General features: G+C 47.8%; 1 protein-coding gene across 1 annotated transcript; it reads right to left on the bottom strand.

The window, feature by feature from the left end:
- Nucleotides 1-10,607: 10,607 nt before the first annotated feature.
- On the bottom strand, nt 10,608-11,249 carry LOC136488302 (uncharacterized). Its single transcript, XM_066485285.1, has one exon. It carries the CDS (start codon nt 11,247-11,249, stop codon nt 10,608-10,610), a length of 642 nt encoding a protein of 213 aa, XP_066341382.1.
- Between the last annotated feature and the right edge of the window lie 2,662 nt (nt 11,250-13,911).

Here is a 13,911-nt window from a genome sequence, read left to right as displayed (position 1 = left end):
TCGCCAGCATTGTAACGAGGGGGTGGATTATGCACGCTAGGAAGGAGGTTCGATTTGTAGTATTTCTGTGTGAAGGTTCCCACCTCCTCTCTAATGGTTTCCTCTGTAATGGAAGCCTCAATTTTGGCCTTTTTTCTACATTTTGTTCGAACAATCTTTAGACATCTCTCGATTGGATAGCACCACCGGGCCTGCACGGGCCCCCCATACGTGCCTCATAGGGGAGGTGCACAATCAAATGCTGCATAGGCAAGAAGAAGCCAAGTGGAAAGATCTTCTCCAACTTATAGACCAACACAGGTGCCGCTTTTTCCAAGTCACGAACGACGGACTGGTCAAGCTCCTTTGCACAAAGCTGGCGAAAGAAATAGCTCAACTCTGCAAGCACTTGCTATATATGATCAGGGACATAGCCTCGAACCATCGCTGGAAGAAGCCGCTCAATCCAGATGTGGAAGTCATGACTCTTCATCCCGTTGACTCGCAGAGTGCCTAAGTTGACTCCCCTCCTCAGATTCGCTGCATACCCATCAGGGAACATTAGCGTTTGGATCCATTGAAGTACTTCCCTCCTCTGAGCCCTGGTCAAGACGAAATCGACCTTAGGCCGCCTCCATGTCTTGTTGCCTCTAGGAGGCTGCATCTCTTGCTTTGGTCTATCACATAACGTTGCCAGGTCCACTCTAGCCTTAGTGTTGTCCTTAGACTTTTCAGTCTCCATGAGTGTTCCCCAAAGTGCCTCAGCGACATTCTTCTCGGTGTGCATTACATCGATGTTATGTGGCAGAAGAAGGTCATCGAAATAGGGAAGCCTCGTCAAGCCTGACTTATGTGTCCACATATGTTGCTCACCATATCCCACAAACCCACCATCTGGAGCGGACACGAGAGCATCTATCTGCGCATGAACCTCAGCACCAGTCATCATCCGCGGTGGAGGGTCTATCACTACGACACCTTTCATAAAGTTCTTGATGCCTTGTCTGAATGGATGCTCAGAAGGGAGGAATTGCCGATGTGCGTCGAACGACGAATACTTGCCACCCTTCCGTAACCAGATGAACCTCAAAGCTTCCTTGCATACTAGGCATGGGAGCTTCCCGTGAACACACCAACCACTGAATAACCCATACGCCAAGAAGTCATGCATGGAGTACTGGTACCAAACGTGCATTTTGAAGCTTGTCTTTGTAGCTCTGTCATATGTCCATACCCCTACCTCCCAAGCATGGATCAATTCATCAATCACTGGCTCCATGAACACACCCATATTACTCCTCGGGTGTCCAGGAATTATCAACGACAAGAATATGTTATGTCGTTCAAAGGAGACACCGGGGGGGAGATTGAGGGGGATAACGAACACGGGCCAACATGTGTATGGGGCAGCCATCATTCCATAAGGATTGAACCCATCTGTTGCCAACGCAACACGTACATTACGAGTCTCTCCAGCTTTTTCATGATATATGTCATCGAAGTGTTTCCATGCTTCACCATCGGCTGGATGCACCATCTTCTCCGGACTGTACCGTTTTCTATTTTTTGTGCCATGTCATCTGTTTTGCGGATTTCTCGTTCATGAATAGCCATTAGATCCTCGATAGGAACGGAAGGCGTCGTACAATCTTCACTAGGACTGTCGTCTGACTCTTCTGACCATCACCAGAGTCTGTCTCCCAGTACCTAGATGATTCACACTTTGGATAGTACTTTGCGTCCACATGTTCTTTCCAGAATAGGATGCATCCCTTCGGACAAGCATGTATCTGCTCATACGGCATCTTAAGTGCCCGAAGGAGCTTCTGTGAATCGTACATGCTCTTTGGCAGAATGTGGCCCTCCAGAAGCAGGGTGCCAATCACGATCAACATCTTATCAAAGCCGTCTCGACTGATGTTTAACTCAGACTTCAACGCCATCAAGCGTCCAATGGCGTCAAGTTCAGACACCGAGGACCGATCGTAAAGGGGCTTCTGAGCAGAGTTCATCATCTCGTAGAAAGCCTTTGTGGCTGCCTCCATCTCCTCCTTCTCGCGTTCGTCAATGCCGAGTGCTTGGTGAACATCATCTACAAGTCTGGTACACTGGCATCATCATCAAAAGCTTCGACGCGTGGTCTCACCACCTACTCTCTCGTACGATGGGCTTCACCATAGTAGATCCACCGAGTGTAGCCCGGCATATATCCATTCTTCACAAGATGTTTACCCATGTCGGCCCTGTTTATCCTTCTCCTGTTTGCACATTTGGAGCAGGGACACGGCTCTAGTAGATGTGATGACGAAGCCTTGCCAAATGCCTTGTTCAAAAAAGCCTCGGTCTTGCAAAACCATTCATCTGTGTACTCCATTTGACTTTTCCAGCCCGTGTACATCCACTGACGGTCATCAATCCTCTAAAATGCCAGCGAGTAATGCAACCATCAACTACATCTACACGACTTTCATACTGTCTAATAGGTGAGGATAGGTCCTAATCCCACCCGTGGATGCGTAGATGAGGTTAGTTACCATGATCTGCTCCTATCCCAGATATAATTTCGGCAGCACCTCCCCGCTGTTCTCCCGATACACGTCCTGGCAGGGAGAGTGTGTATCTGGAGAACAATAGGGACGGTAATGCCGAAACCCTGTCTCGGATCAGAGCGGACCATGGAAACTAAACTCATCTATGCATCCACGGGCTATCCAAATAACGTGGACAATCTGAAAAAGATACGGTCGTAGATATGCAAAGATATGCATACCACCAACCGTATCTCTTTCGGACGGGAAACGCCTAACTTGATTACACGATCTACGACCAAGGTAGGCAAAAGAGGGGTTACACCTAGGGTGTCGGTGGAGTCAGGCTAGCAGGGCGGTGGCGAGTCGGTGCAGTGGCGAGGCGACGCGGTGTAGGCAGACCCGCAACGCCGAGGAAGACGATCGGTGTAGCCAAGGTGCTCCGGCTCCGCTCATACAGTTCCTTCACCTGCATGAAAAACAAATAGATTTGGGTCAATTCTAAATTTTGGCAGCACCTCCCCTGCACGGGGAGGTTTCCAAAACCTACAAAAAACAACGGCACGAAGGCCGACAATCACAACGGCTCGAAGGCCGACAATCACAATGGCTCGAAGGCCGATAATCACAACGGCTCAAAGACCGACAATCACAACGGATCAAAGGCCGACAATCACAATGGCACATCATTATACCTTGGCGGCAGAGGCGTCGATGAGACGGGAACACGGGGAAGATGGCGCCAGGAACAGAACGGGCAGGCAACCTCCTCTTTCCTCTCCTCCCGGCCTCCTCCTTCTGCACCGGTCGTTCGGTGGGGCGTGTCGGGGTGGGGAGCGGCAGGGCAGCGGCCGGCAGGGCCTGGTGCAGCGCTCTTTGCCGGTCGCGGCGGCGGAAAGCGAGGCCGGACACGGCGCGGCGCAAATCGGCGGTGGGGAGGGTTGGGGCGGGGCTTGATGCCGGCGTCGGGGCAGCACGCGCGTGCAGCGGCGGCGCGGGGCTGAGCACCGGGGCAGTGGGCGTGCAGCGGCGGCACGGTGCGGGTGGCGGGGCAGCGGCGGGGGCGGGGCGCCGGGGCAGCGCGGGGCGGGCGCCGGGGCAGCGTGTGCGGGCGCGGCGGCGGCGCGGGCTGCACAGGCAGCGCGCGGGCGGCGGGGCAAGCGCGGGCTGCGCGGGCGGCGGGCAGCGCGGGCTGCGCAGGTAGCACGCGCGGGCGGCGGGGCAGCTCAGGGCGGGTCGCCGGGGCAGCGCGCTCGGGCGTGGCGGCGGCGCGGGCAGATGTCTTGGTTTCTAAGCACCGTACGTGACAACGTGCACGAAACTTTTCCAAATTTTTATCATAGGCTCCACATGCTATATAACGATACATCCACAAGTTTCGTGATTTTCTGAATTCGTTTGAATTTTATACAATTTAAAAACACTTTGGCCGCAACTTTGTCCTCATGTTTCGTTAACAAGATGTGAAAAATATCCCGCAAGTTCCTGGATACGGCCTCAAAACACACTCACTAGCATGACAATCATTTTTCGATTGATTAGATTTCATTATTCGATGCACCTGCTGTTCAAACTTGCTTTTTGCGAAATAAATCAACAAAACAAAAATAATTCTAAAAGTATAGTAAAAAGTCACAAAATTCAACCAGATTTTAACATCTACTTTAAATCACTGTAGAAACCCTAAAGAAAAAATCTGGCAGCAAAAATAAATAAAAAAATTCCTTTGCCGAGTGCCATACCTGGCACTCGGCAAAGGGGTCTTTGCCGAGTGCCAGAAACAGGGCACTCGGCAAAGAAAATAAACAAAAAATAAAAAAAACAGCTTTGCCGAGTGTCTGACGGCGACCACTCGACAAAGGCTAACGGTGGGTGGCCGCCGTCGCCTCGGTTAGCCTTTGCTGAGTGTTTCGCTTTGCCGAGAGCCCGACACTCGGCAAAGGGAGGCTTCGCCGAGTGCTACACTTTGCCGAGTGCCTGACACTCGGCAAAGATGGATATGCCGAGTGTTTGGCTTTGCCGAGTGCGGCACTCGGCAAAGTCTATCTTTGCCGAGTGCCTGACATTTGGCACTCGGCAAAGTAAGAAACACTCGGCAAAGCCCCTGTTTCCCGTAGTGATACTACTGTATGGCCACCACCTCTTTTCATCGCACCTTGATCGGATGGGCAGACTAATCCATCCTGACTCGGTCCCAACACTACTACATAAAAATGTAACCGTGGCGGGCAAATATTATTAACTGAGGCGGTTTTTCCAACCGCCTCGGTGGAAAGGTCACAGTTAATCGTGGCTTTACCGAGGCGGTTCAAATGCCCGCCTCGGTTAATCAAATAAAAAAAGAAAATCCCATGGATAAGACCAGCGAGCCCACCCATGGGCCCGCCAAGCCCATCCACGTGCCACATCGCCGCTCGCTGGATCCGCACCGCATTCGCTGGAGGAGGTCGCCCACTCACCGGATCTAGCCTCTGCTCACCAGATCCGGCCTCCAGCCGCCGGATCTCGCCCTCCACCACCGCCACCGAGAGAAGTGAGGGAGAGAAGAGGGTGAGGCACACCGCCGCTGGCCTAGTGTGCCACCGCGCGGCCCGTCGCCGCTGGTCTAGGGAGCGGTGCCTGGAGAGCCAGCCCTCCATCTCCACCACCGAGAGAAGTGAGGGAGAGAAGAGAGTGCCGGATCTGCGCCGTGGTGCCTCCATCCCACTGAATCCGCCGCCAGAGGCCACCTCTCCTCAGGATCCGCGCCGTGGTGGCTCCATCCCGCCGGATACGCGACGCCACCCACCGGTGGAGCCATGTAGGTAGGGGAGGAGGGCGGATCCGTGCCGCCACCCGCTGCTTCGCACCGTCAGGAGGGACCGAGCCACCCTACGCCCTACCCAACGCTGGATCCGAGAGGAGCCACCGCTAGGAGCCGGGCCCGCGCTCGCGGCAACCGCGCACCGCCGCCGGTAGCCGTCATGGGAGAGAGTGGAGGAGAGAGGGAGGGTTGTGGAGGGGGTCGCCGGGAAGGGAGGGGGCGCGTCGGACGCGGGGCGCCAGGCTCCGCGCATGTTGACGGAGTTAACAACCATCATAAACCGTCAAATACACATGCATAAGGGCATAAATATAATCACTAATGAAGGTTTAGGGGTTTAAACTAATAAATTCCATGAGTTTTTGTGAATCTATGTTTCCAGCAGGGTTTAATCAGAAAACCATTAAGCTGGACCTACATGTCAGATTTAATTGCGCTTATCCACCGCGAAACGGACACCGGAAGACTCTAGAAGACTCGGGAGGACTCCACACCAAAGCGAAGGGCGAGACGCTGACATGTGGGGCCACTCGGCCCCACCAACAGGCCGTCTGGCCCCTGGGCCCACCTGTCGGCCTCCTTGTTGCTATGTCGGTTCCCCACCGCCTCGTAGGATGCATTTACGTCGTTGCTTAAGTTGGTTTAATCCAAGGGCTCACGTTGGACCCTCAGGACTATATAATCCAGCCCCTGCCTCCCCCTAGGCTCATAAGTCATCAAGTCATTAGAAGATAGAAACCCTAATCTCCTCAGAACTCCTCCTCCTCCATAGCATAGCTAGTTAGAATAAATCTAGAGGGAAGCAAGCAAGACTTCGCTTGGATTCCCAATCTTGTCAAGAGTGTGGTCTAGTAAAACTTTATACCCCTCTCTCTTTTGTTTCTCCATTATTTTTATATGCTAGTTACAATTGTTATGACAACATCAGTATTCATCTTATTCATGTTCTTCATTATGATGTTCATCGTCTACTCTGATTATATGCTTAGTATAATTAGATTGTTATCATGTTTATGCACAAGTTCGTATAGTGCTCACTCTAGGGATTCATGGGTGGGTGGTCGACATAGTTAAGCGTGGTGTTTATACGTTGTTTACCTACGGATACACCCTATATTCTGGGTCATATGATAGATCGCAGATGTGACACTCCCATTGAGTCCTTTGTAGTCCACCCCCGAATATAGGTGCACATAGGGTCTGATTACGAAGGTAGAACAAGCTCTGCCCCCAATCTTTCTTAGTAATATCCCTTTTGTGTAGATATGATGATAATCTTAGCAATGATTACTAGGTGTAATTGCACTAATCAAATGTATGCTATGACTTATAATTAAGAATGACTTAGAAATTATTTCTTTAATACTCTACCTGACCATGATAATGCTATAGAAAGAACTGCTCTGAGTAATTTATCATTATTAATACTTATCCTTTATACATATCTTATCCTATGAGTTAGAGTATTGGCTATGGTTTATTTCTCCTTCAATAATATAAGTTATCAATACATATCCATGCTAGACCTTTCCAGTGGTAAAAATATAAATAACGATACCTGGAATACTCTCGGGTAAAATGCTATAATGGTATATTATCTGTGCGCTTGCGGATACTTTGTATTCATATATATATATATATATATATATATATATATATATATATATATATATATTCTTTCTAGTCACTTGAATTAATAAGAACTACTTAGTGTTATTCTAATAATACTATGTAGTACCAACACATATTTCTGGCATCATCACTAGGGATGACAACCTAGTAAAGCTAGGAGGTACAGGTTTATAAAAGGTGGCTAAGTACTTAAAACAAGTGACACATTAATAAACACCAACAGCGCGCAACTTCGCGAGGAGTGCGCGTCGGGCTGGGGAGGAGACCGGAGGGAGAGAGGAGTGCAGCTGAGGAGGGAGTGAGGAGCTGAGACTGAAAACCCTAGTCCGGTATATATATGTGTGTTCGGAACTGGGCCTCTTAGGCTAGCGGGCTGGGCCTGATTTACCGAGACGGTTATTTTACAATGTCCGCCTCAGTTAATGATTTACCGAGGCGGTTATTTTACAATGCCCGCCTCGGTTAATACTTATTAACTGAGGCGGTTATTTTACAATGTCCACCTCGGTTAATGATTTACCGAGACGGTTATTTTACAATGCCCGTCTCGGTTAATACTTATTAGCTGAGGTGGTTATTTTGCAATGCCCATCTCGGTTAATGTATTAACCGAGGCGGTTGCTGCCCGCCTGCCCTGCCTCGAATAACCGAGGCGGGCAACTGGGCCGTCCACCTCAGAGCCCCAAACTGAAACGTTGCGGAAAAGATTTTCTGTAGTAGTGCAACCGGTGCCATGCCATAAGAAGGGATTCCCGGCAACCTAATGGTGGAGTGAACACTGATGAGAAAACCACCACTAAGAAATCCCTAATCTACCGATCTAAGAAGGCATGGCAATCGGCTTGAAGACTGATGGCGACAGCGTTCCACTGGACGCCGACAACCAGGAGGCCAATCCAGGTGGATCACCAACATCAACTCATCACGCAGGCAAAGGTGTGCAGTTGGCTAATGACATTTTCATGTTAAGGTTAGTGCTAATTCATCTTGGATTAGGTTTTCATGTCATTAGGCTAGTGATCCTCAAGGATAATTCATGTATAAATTCTAACAGGGAGACAACTAGCAGAAGATGGACAAGCAAATCGAGTGTTGGATAGAAGACTAGCTCTGCCTAGAGTGGTTAGCCTTCTTTTTGGTTTGCTCGGCTCTTGTAGCAGGATTTGTGGCAAGCTCAAACCTCCTAGCTTTCTTAACAGCTGAGAAACTCTTTTAGCATTAAAAAAAGAAAAAGAATACTAGTTAACTTCACCTCTAATATAAAATATTGTAATGGTACACTTTAAATAACGGGCTACGCCATTTAGTGATCTCTCTCCGAAAACAGCTAATAGCAATTAATAGCAGCTAAATTGTACATAAGAACAAATAGCTTGACTCTCTGCAAATAGCTATATCCGGAGATAGCGGTAGCTATAGGTGAATGTAACTGAGCCAAAGCAAGGTCAATGACACATTAATCACAATCCCAATCATGCTTAGATCAATGGACAAACACCAAAAACTGAACTACCAATATATCAATTACGTGAAGTATTTCAGGTTCTAAGAAATAATGTATAAATAGAAGCATTAACTTCTAAATAAATTGCTGGAGTTGCAATACTTTTCCAAATAACCCTACAAAGCAAGACTGAAAAAGATACATGCTTCCGGTGACTAGCTCAAATTGCAAAATTTACAAGTTACTAGCTGGATCTCCGTACGCGAGATTATTTTCAATAGCTGGGAACTTTTACCGGTAAATGATAGAAAGCTCTCCACGGATCGTTGGTGAACGACTGGACAGCCGACAGCAGCGTTTTAGTCTTCATGTTAAGCTGAATCATCCATACCTTCTCGTCCCTGCTGGTGTAATCGTTGCAGACCAAAAGGCCGACCACGTCAGGGTTGTCCATGTCCAAGCACACGAGGGTGCACTGGAGATTTTCTTACAGGAGGCGCGGGACGGCGGGAGGCCCTCGTATCCTAGAAGCTTCCATAACTCTTCGCAGTCCATTTCACCGTCTTTCACCCATGCCAATGGCTCGTCCGTGCCGAGGTTCACCGTCCATGTGTTGATGGTGAAGCCAGAGACACCGTGTGGGTCAATGCTGACTAACCTTACATTTCTGTCGCCGGTGGCGCCCATGTAACGGGCACTGATGGGGTCGTCGTCATCGCTCTCATCTTCCCAGTAGCTGTCGTCGTCATCATCCTCCTCGCTCTCATCGTCGCAGCCACTGTTGACATCATCGCAGCCGCTGTCGTCGTCGTCATTGTCGTCATGGCCATCGTCGCCCACATCGTCCCAGCCGCTGTCGTCATCATCGCAGCCGCTGTTGTTGTTGTCATCGCCATCGCTGCAGCCATCACCACAGCAAGTCACCTCAGCAGGAAAAGGTACGTAACGGGCCTTTGGGCTCGCCTCGTCAGCCATGTCGCAAAGCACGAAGCCGCTGCTGTAGTGAACCCAGCATAGGAACCGGTCACCGACGCTCACGGCATATTTGGGTGACTTCAGAATCAGATCATTGCCTTTGCCACCTAGGTCATGAAGAATGAGCACGGGCTCCATGCGCTTCCAGTGTCGCATGCCGGGGCGGAGCACACAGAACTCGGCCATCAACCGTCGCCGGTCGCGTGGCTTTTTGAACCACATGTGGAGTTGGACCACAAGGACGTCGTTCTCGCCTCGTCGGAGCAGGCCTGTGCTATCAGTGGGGGGTTGCACCATATAGGGTGCAGTTCCATCGGCCTGTGCTATCAGTAGGGGGGACATCGCCATCCAACCAAATTTGGACTTCAACCACAAGAAAAATGATATGGTCAGAATGTCTCGGGTGGGGAGCAGAGACAGCGACGGCGGCCGGGCGGGGCCTGCCGAAGTGTACACGAAGTGGTCCTGAGTATAATGGTAACTAGGGATGAAAACGGTACGAATATTTTTTGACCGTATTCGAAACCGAATCCGTTTAGATGGGTTGAGATCTGTCCGTATCCGAGTCCGGATATCCAACATCCGATACCGTATCCGTATCTGAATACTCAAATCGCATATTTATGATATCGATATCCAATCGTGTCCTATCCGACATAGTTGACACTATCCGTATTCGAATCCGAATCTGGACATAAATATGAAAACAAATATAATATCGGTGATATCCGTTCATATCCGATCCGTTTTCATCACTAATGGTAACCCATCTCCAGGAGGAGCAACTCCCCATGGGCCGCGATGACATTGAGGTACTCGTTGGGGGTACTCGTTGTCGTTGCCTCCCCCCTCCGGGAAATCGCATCCCTTTTTGGCATGGCTCATCTAAAACGGCTTCACCGGTGAAGCCAGAAAAACTGGCTTTTTCCGGCTTCTAGTTCATTTTAACCCCGGCTTACAAAACAGCTTCACGCTACAGTGCCTCGATTTATGCAAAATAGATGAAGCCGAAACCGGCATAAGCCGTGCCAAAGAGGCCCCAGTGGCGAATCTAGGATTTTAGGTGAGGGTATGCTTCCCCAAAAAATTCATACACAATTCGGTAAATCCATTTAGCAATTCGGTAATAAGGCTTAAATTCATGAATTAAGTAGACACCATATCCACTAAATACAATATAAATAGTTTCAAAAGCCATACCGATAATTGAAATATATGCATAATAGAGTACCAAAGACTTACTATGTTATTTTGCTGATGTTTTTATTCGACGCTTTCGAAGGGACATAAATGTCTCAATTATATCATCTTCATCAACTTCAAAGAAAATGTCTCGCTCAATGAAAGTGACTAGACAATCATCCAAAAGACTATCTCCCATCTTATTTCGTAACTTTGTTTTCACTAAAACCATTGCAGAAAATACCCTTTCAACACTTGTCGTTGCCACGGGTAGAAGCAATACCAATTTGAGAAGCTCATAAACCATATCATACACTTTATGCCTCCTTGTTTGAACAAGCTTAATTGAGAGATCAACAATATTTTCTAGACCTTTGAATCTATCATCCTGCCTCATGTCATCAATATAATTATCTAGCTGCAATTCAAGTCTGAGCAAATTATTATTTGAGAAATCCTTTGGGTAGAACTCAGCTAGTATGCGTAGCTTCTTTGCATCAAAATACTCAAATGAATTAGAAGGATTGAAGGTTGCCATACAAGACAACAACTCCATATTAATCTCATCAAACCGATTATCAAGTTCTTGACTTATTTGATCAATGACACCAATATATACTTCTCTTCTGAAGTGATCATCATTGGTTTGCTTTCGAGCACGAGCTTTCTTTGTTGATTTGCCGTAAGGAACATAATCACCATCCATAGCAGGAACATCAACACCATGTTTATCACAAAATAAAGTGACCCTCTCAAGAAAATTATCCCAACCATCAGACCTCAATTCTTGCATTTTTTTTCTTTGCCACGTTAACAAGTGATATTGCATTAAGAATATCTTGCTCCCTTCTTTGCAAACACTCAGATAACTCATTTGTGTATCCAAGAATAATATACATTAAGTGTGCAAAGAAAATAAACTCAAAGGTCTCAAATGCTCCAGTCACAAAATGTATTTTGGTCCAATCATCCTTATATGTCGGATCATCCCCAAGATTAACCAGTACATCATGGATTGATTCATACATAGTAATGATGTTGCATATAGTTTTGTAATGAGATCCCCATCGAGTATCTCCAGGCCTAGGTAAACCCATCTCTTGATGTAATCCAGTTCCAGATACAATTTCACCACAGTCAAGTGCTTTCTTCACATTCTCAAGCCGAGCATTTCTAAGCATGTCATGACGCTTACAAGAAACTCCAACAATATTCAACAAGATAGATACTTGATCAAAAAATGAACTGTAATCAGTATTTCCCTTAGCAACAGCAACAAGAACCAATTGGAGTTGATGAGCAAAACAATGAATATAATAAGCAGAAGGTGATTCTTGCATGATCAGTGTTTTCAACCCTTTAATATCTCCTTTCATGTTGCTAGCCCCATCATATCCTTGACCACGGATTTGAGTCAAACTCAAGCCATGACTAACAAGTAAAGCTTCAATTGCATTCTTTAGTGATAAAGAAGTAGTATCATCTACATGAACAACTCCAATAAAATGCTCACATGGCCTTCCCAGTTTATCAACATAACGCAAGCAAAGAGCTAGTTGTTCTTTATGTGATATATCACTAGACTCATCTGCTAAAATTGCAAAGGGCTCATCACCAAGTTCTTCAATTATTTTCTTTCTAGTTTCTAGGGCACAACAGTGAATAATTTGTTTTTGTATGTCTGGGCTAGTTAATGTACAGTTACCTGGAGCATTGTCCAAAACATACTTGTTTACTTCTTCACTATTTCCGGCAAGAAATTTCAAAAGTTCAATGAAGTTCCCTCTGTTGCTAGATTCTTCACTTTCATCATGTCCACGAAATGCCAACCCTTGATGCAAAAGAAACTTGATACACCTAAGTGAATTGGCGATTTTGTCCTGAAATCTTTGTTTTCGGAAAATCATGTGCAAAAGGTTTGAATGGACCTTTAGTAATATATGCTCTTCGAATTGCATCTTGATCATTAACAGGATAACTAAGAATGGGACGTCTTTCACCTGGATCATGTGGAAGGCGATTGATGTCATAAACTGGTGGCAGTGAAGATGGCTGTGCTGGTGGCGGTGGCGGTGGTGGCGGTGGTGGCCGTAGCATACGATTTTCAATTTCCTCAACTACTCTCTCATCAGTCTGTTCTTCCACCATAGGTACAACCGGATCAGGAGAGCGATTAGAAGTAGCACCAGCTGCCGCTGCCTTCCTCTTTGCTTCATGCTTCTTAAAAAGAGATGCAATGTCCCCGTTTCTCTTCATAACTGTTGATTGCAAAAATATTACAAAGAACACAATGCCAAATAATTAAATAAATTGTGCTTGCATGATTGGACTGACATATGTGATTATGGATCACTCACATGATACGAGTACTGAACAAAAAATCAATCTAGGTCAACTCCGATGTTGGGAAAAATCCTCCACCTTGCTGTGTGATAGATGATCCTATAATTTTAGCGCTAAGCAATTAGCAATTAAAGTACACATGATTTTTTTTTAAAAACAAAGAACAAAAAATGTCACCTGAACGGCTGGACAATTCTAATGCCGATGCTTCTCGTCTGTCAGTCTGTGTGCCTGTGCCTTTGCTTTCAATCGGACGAGAAGACACAAGGACGGGCGGCTGGCGGCTGGTGGCTGGCGACTGACGGACGGAGTATTGGCGTCGGCGACAGTCTCGGCGATTGGCGTAGGGCACGCCGGCACGGCGCCGCACGCCGAACTCGCGAAGACTCGAGGCGATCGAAGTCCAACCGTTCGCTGCGCCGCTGCCTCGATCCGTCCACGGTCCACCGTCTGATTTGGCGTAGCTGGCCGCATGGGCCGTGTCCGCGTGGGCCTGACGGACGCTTGCTTGCACTCGCGAGTCGGCCTGCTTGCTCGTGCCTCGCTGATTCCTTGGTCTCGTAAATGAGGGATTTTTTTTTTTGATAAATACGTATATGTACTCCACTTCACGCCGGAAACACAGGGTATGCTGGAGCATATACAGCATACCCTGTAGCTCCGCCCCTGAGAGGCCCGTAGTAGAGTTTGGAGCTCGCGATGCGCAGGTGTCGGCCTGTGGAGGTGCGGACCTCCGCGACGGTCTTGGAGTCGGCAACGAATGGCTCATTGGTGCGGATGCCATGGCGGCTCAGCATCACCCAGCGGCGCTGGTCTTTGGCGGCCGCGGCGGCAGTGGCCGCGGCCGGCGAATCGGAGAGCAGCCTCCTGTGGCTGCATGTTGGGACAACAAGCCGATTCATTGTTGGCCGTCAGTGGCGAATCTAGGATTTTAGGTGAGGGTATGCTTCCCCAAAAAATTCATACACAATTCGGTAAATCCATTTAGCAATTCGGTAATAAGGCTTAAATTCATGAATTAAGTA

Source organism: Miscanthus floridulus, chromosome 10, assembly GCF_019320115.1.
Source record: "Miscanthus floridulus cultivar M001 chromosome 10, ASM1932011v1, whole genome shotgun sequence".
NCBI classification, from domain to species: Eukaryota; Viridiplantae; Streptophyta; class Magnoliopsida; order Poales; family Poaceae; genus Miscanthus; species Miscanthus floridulus.
Note: the sequence above shows the minus strand (reverse complement) of the source record. Positions and strands in the feature narration are given on the sequence as shown.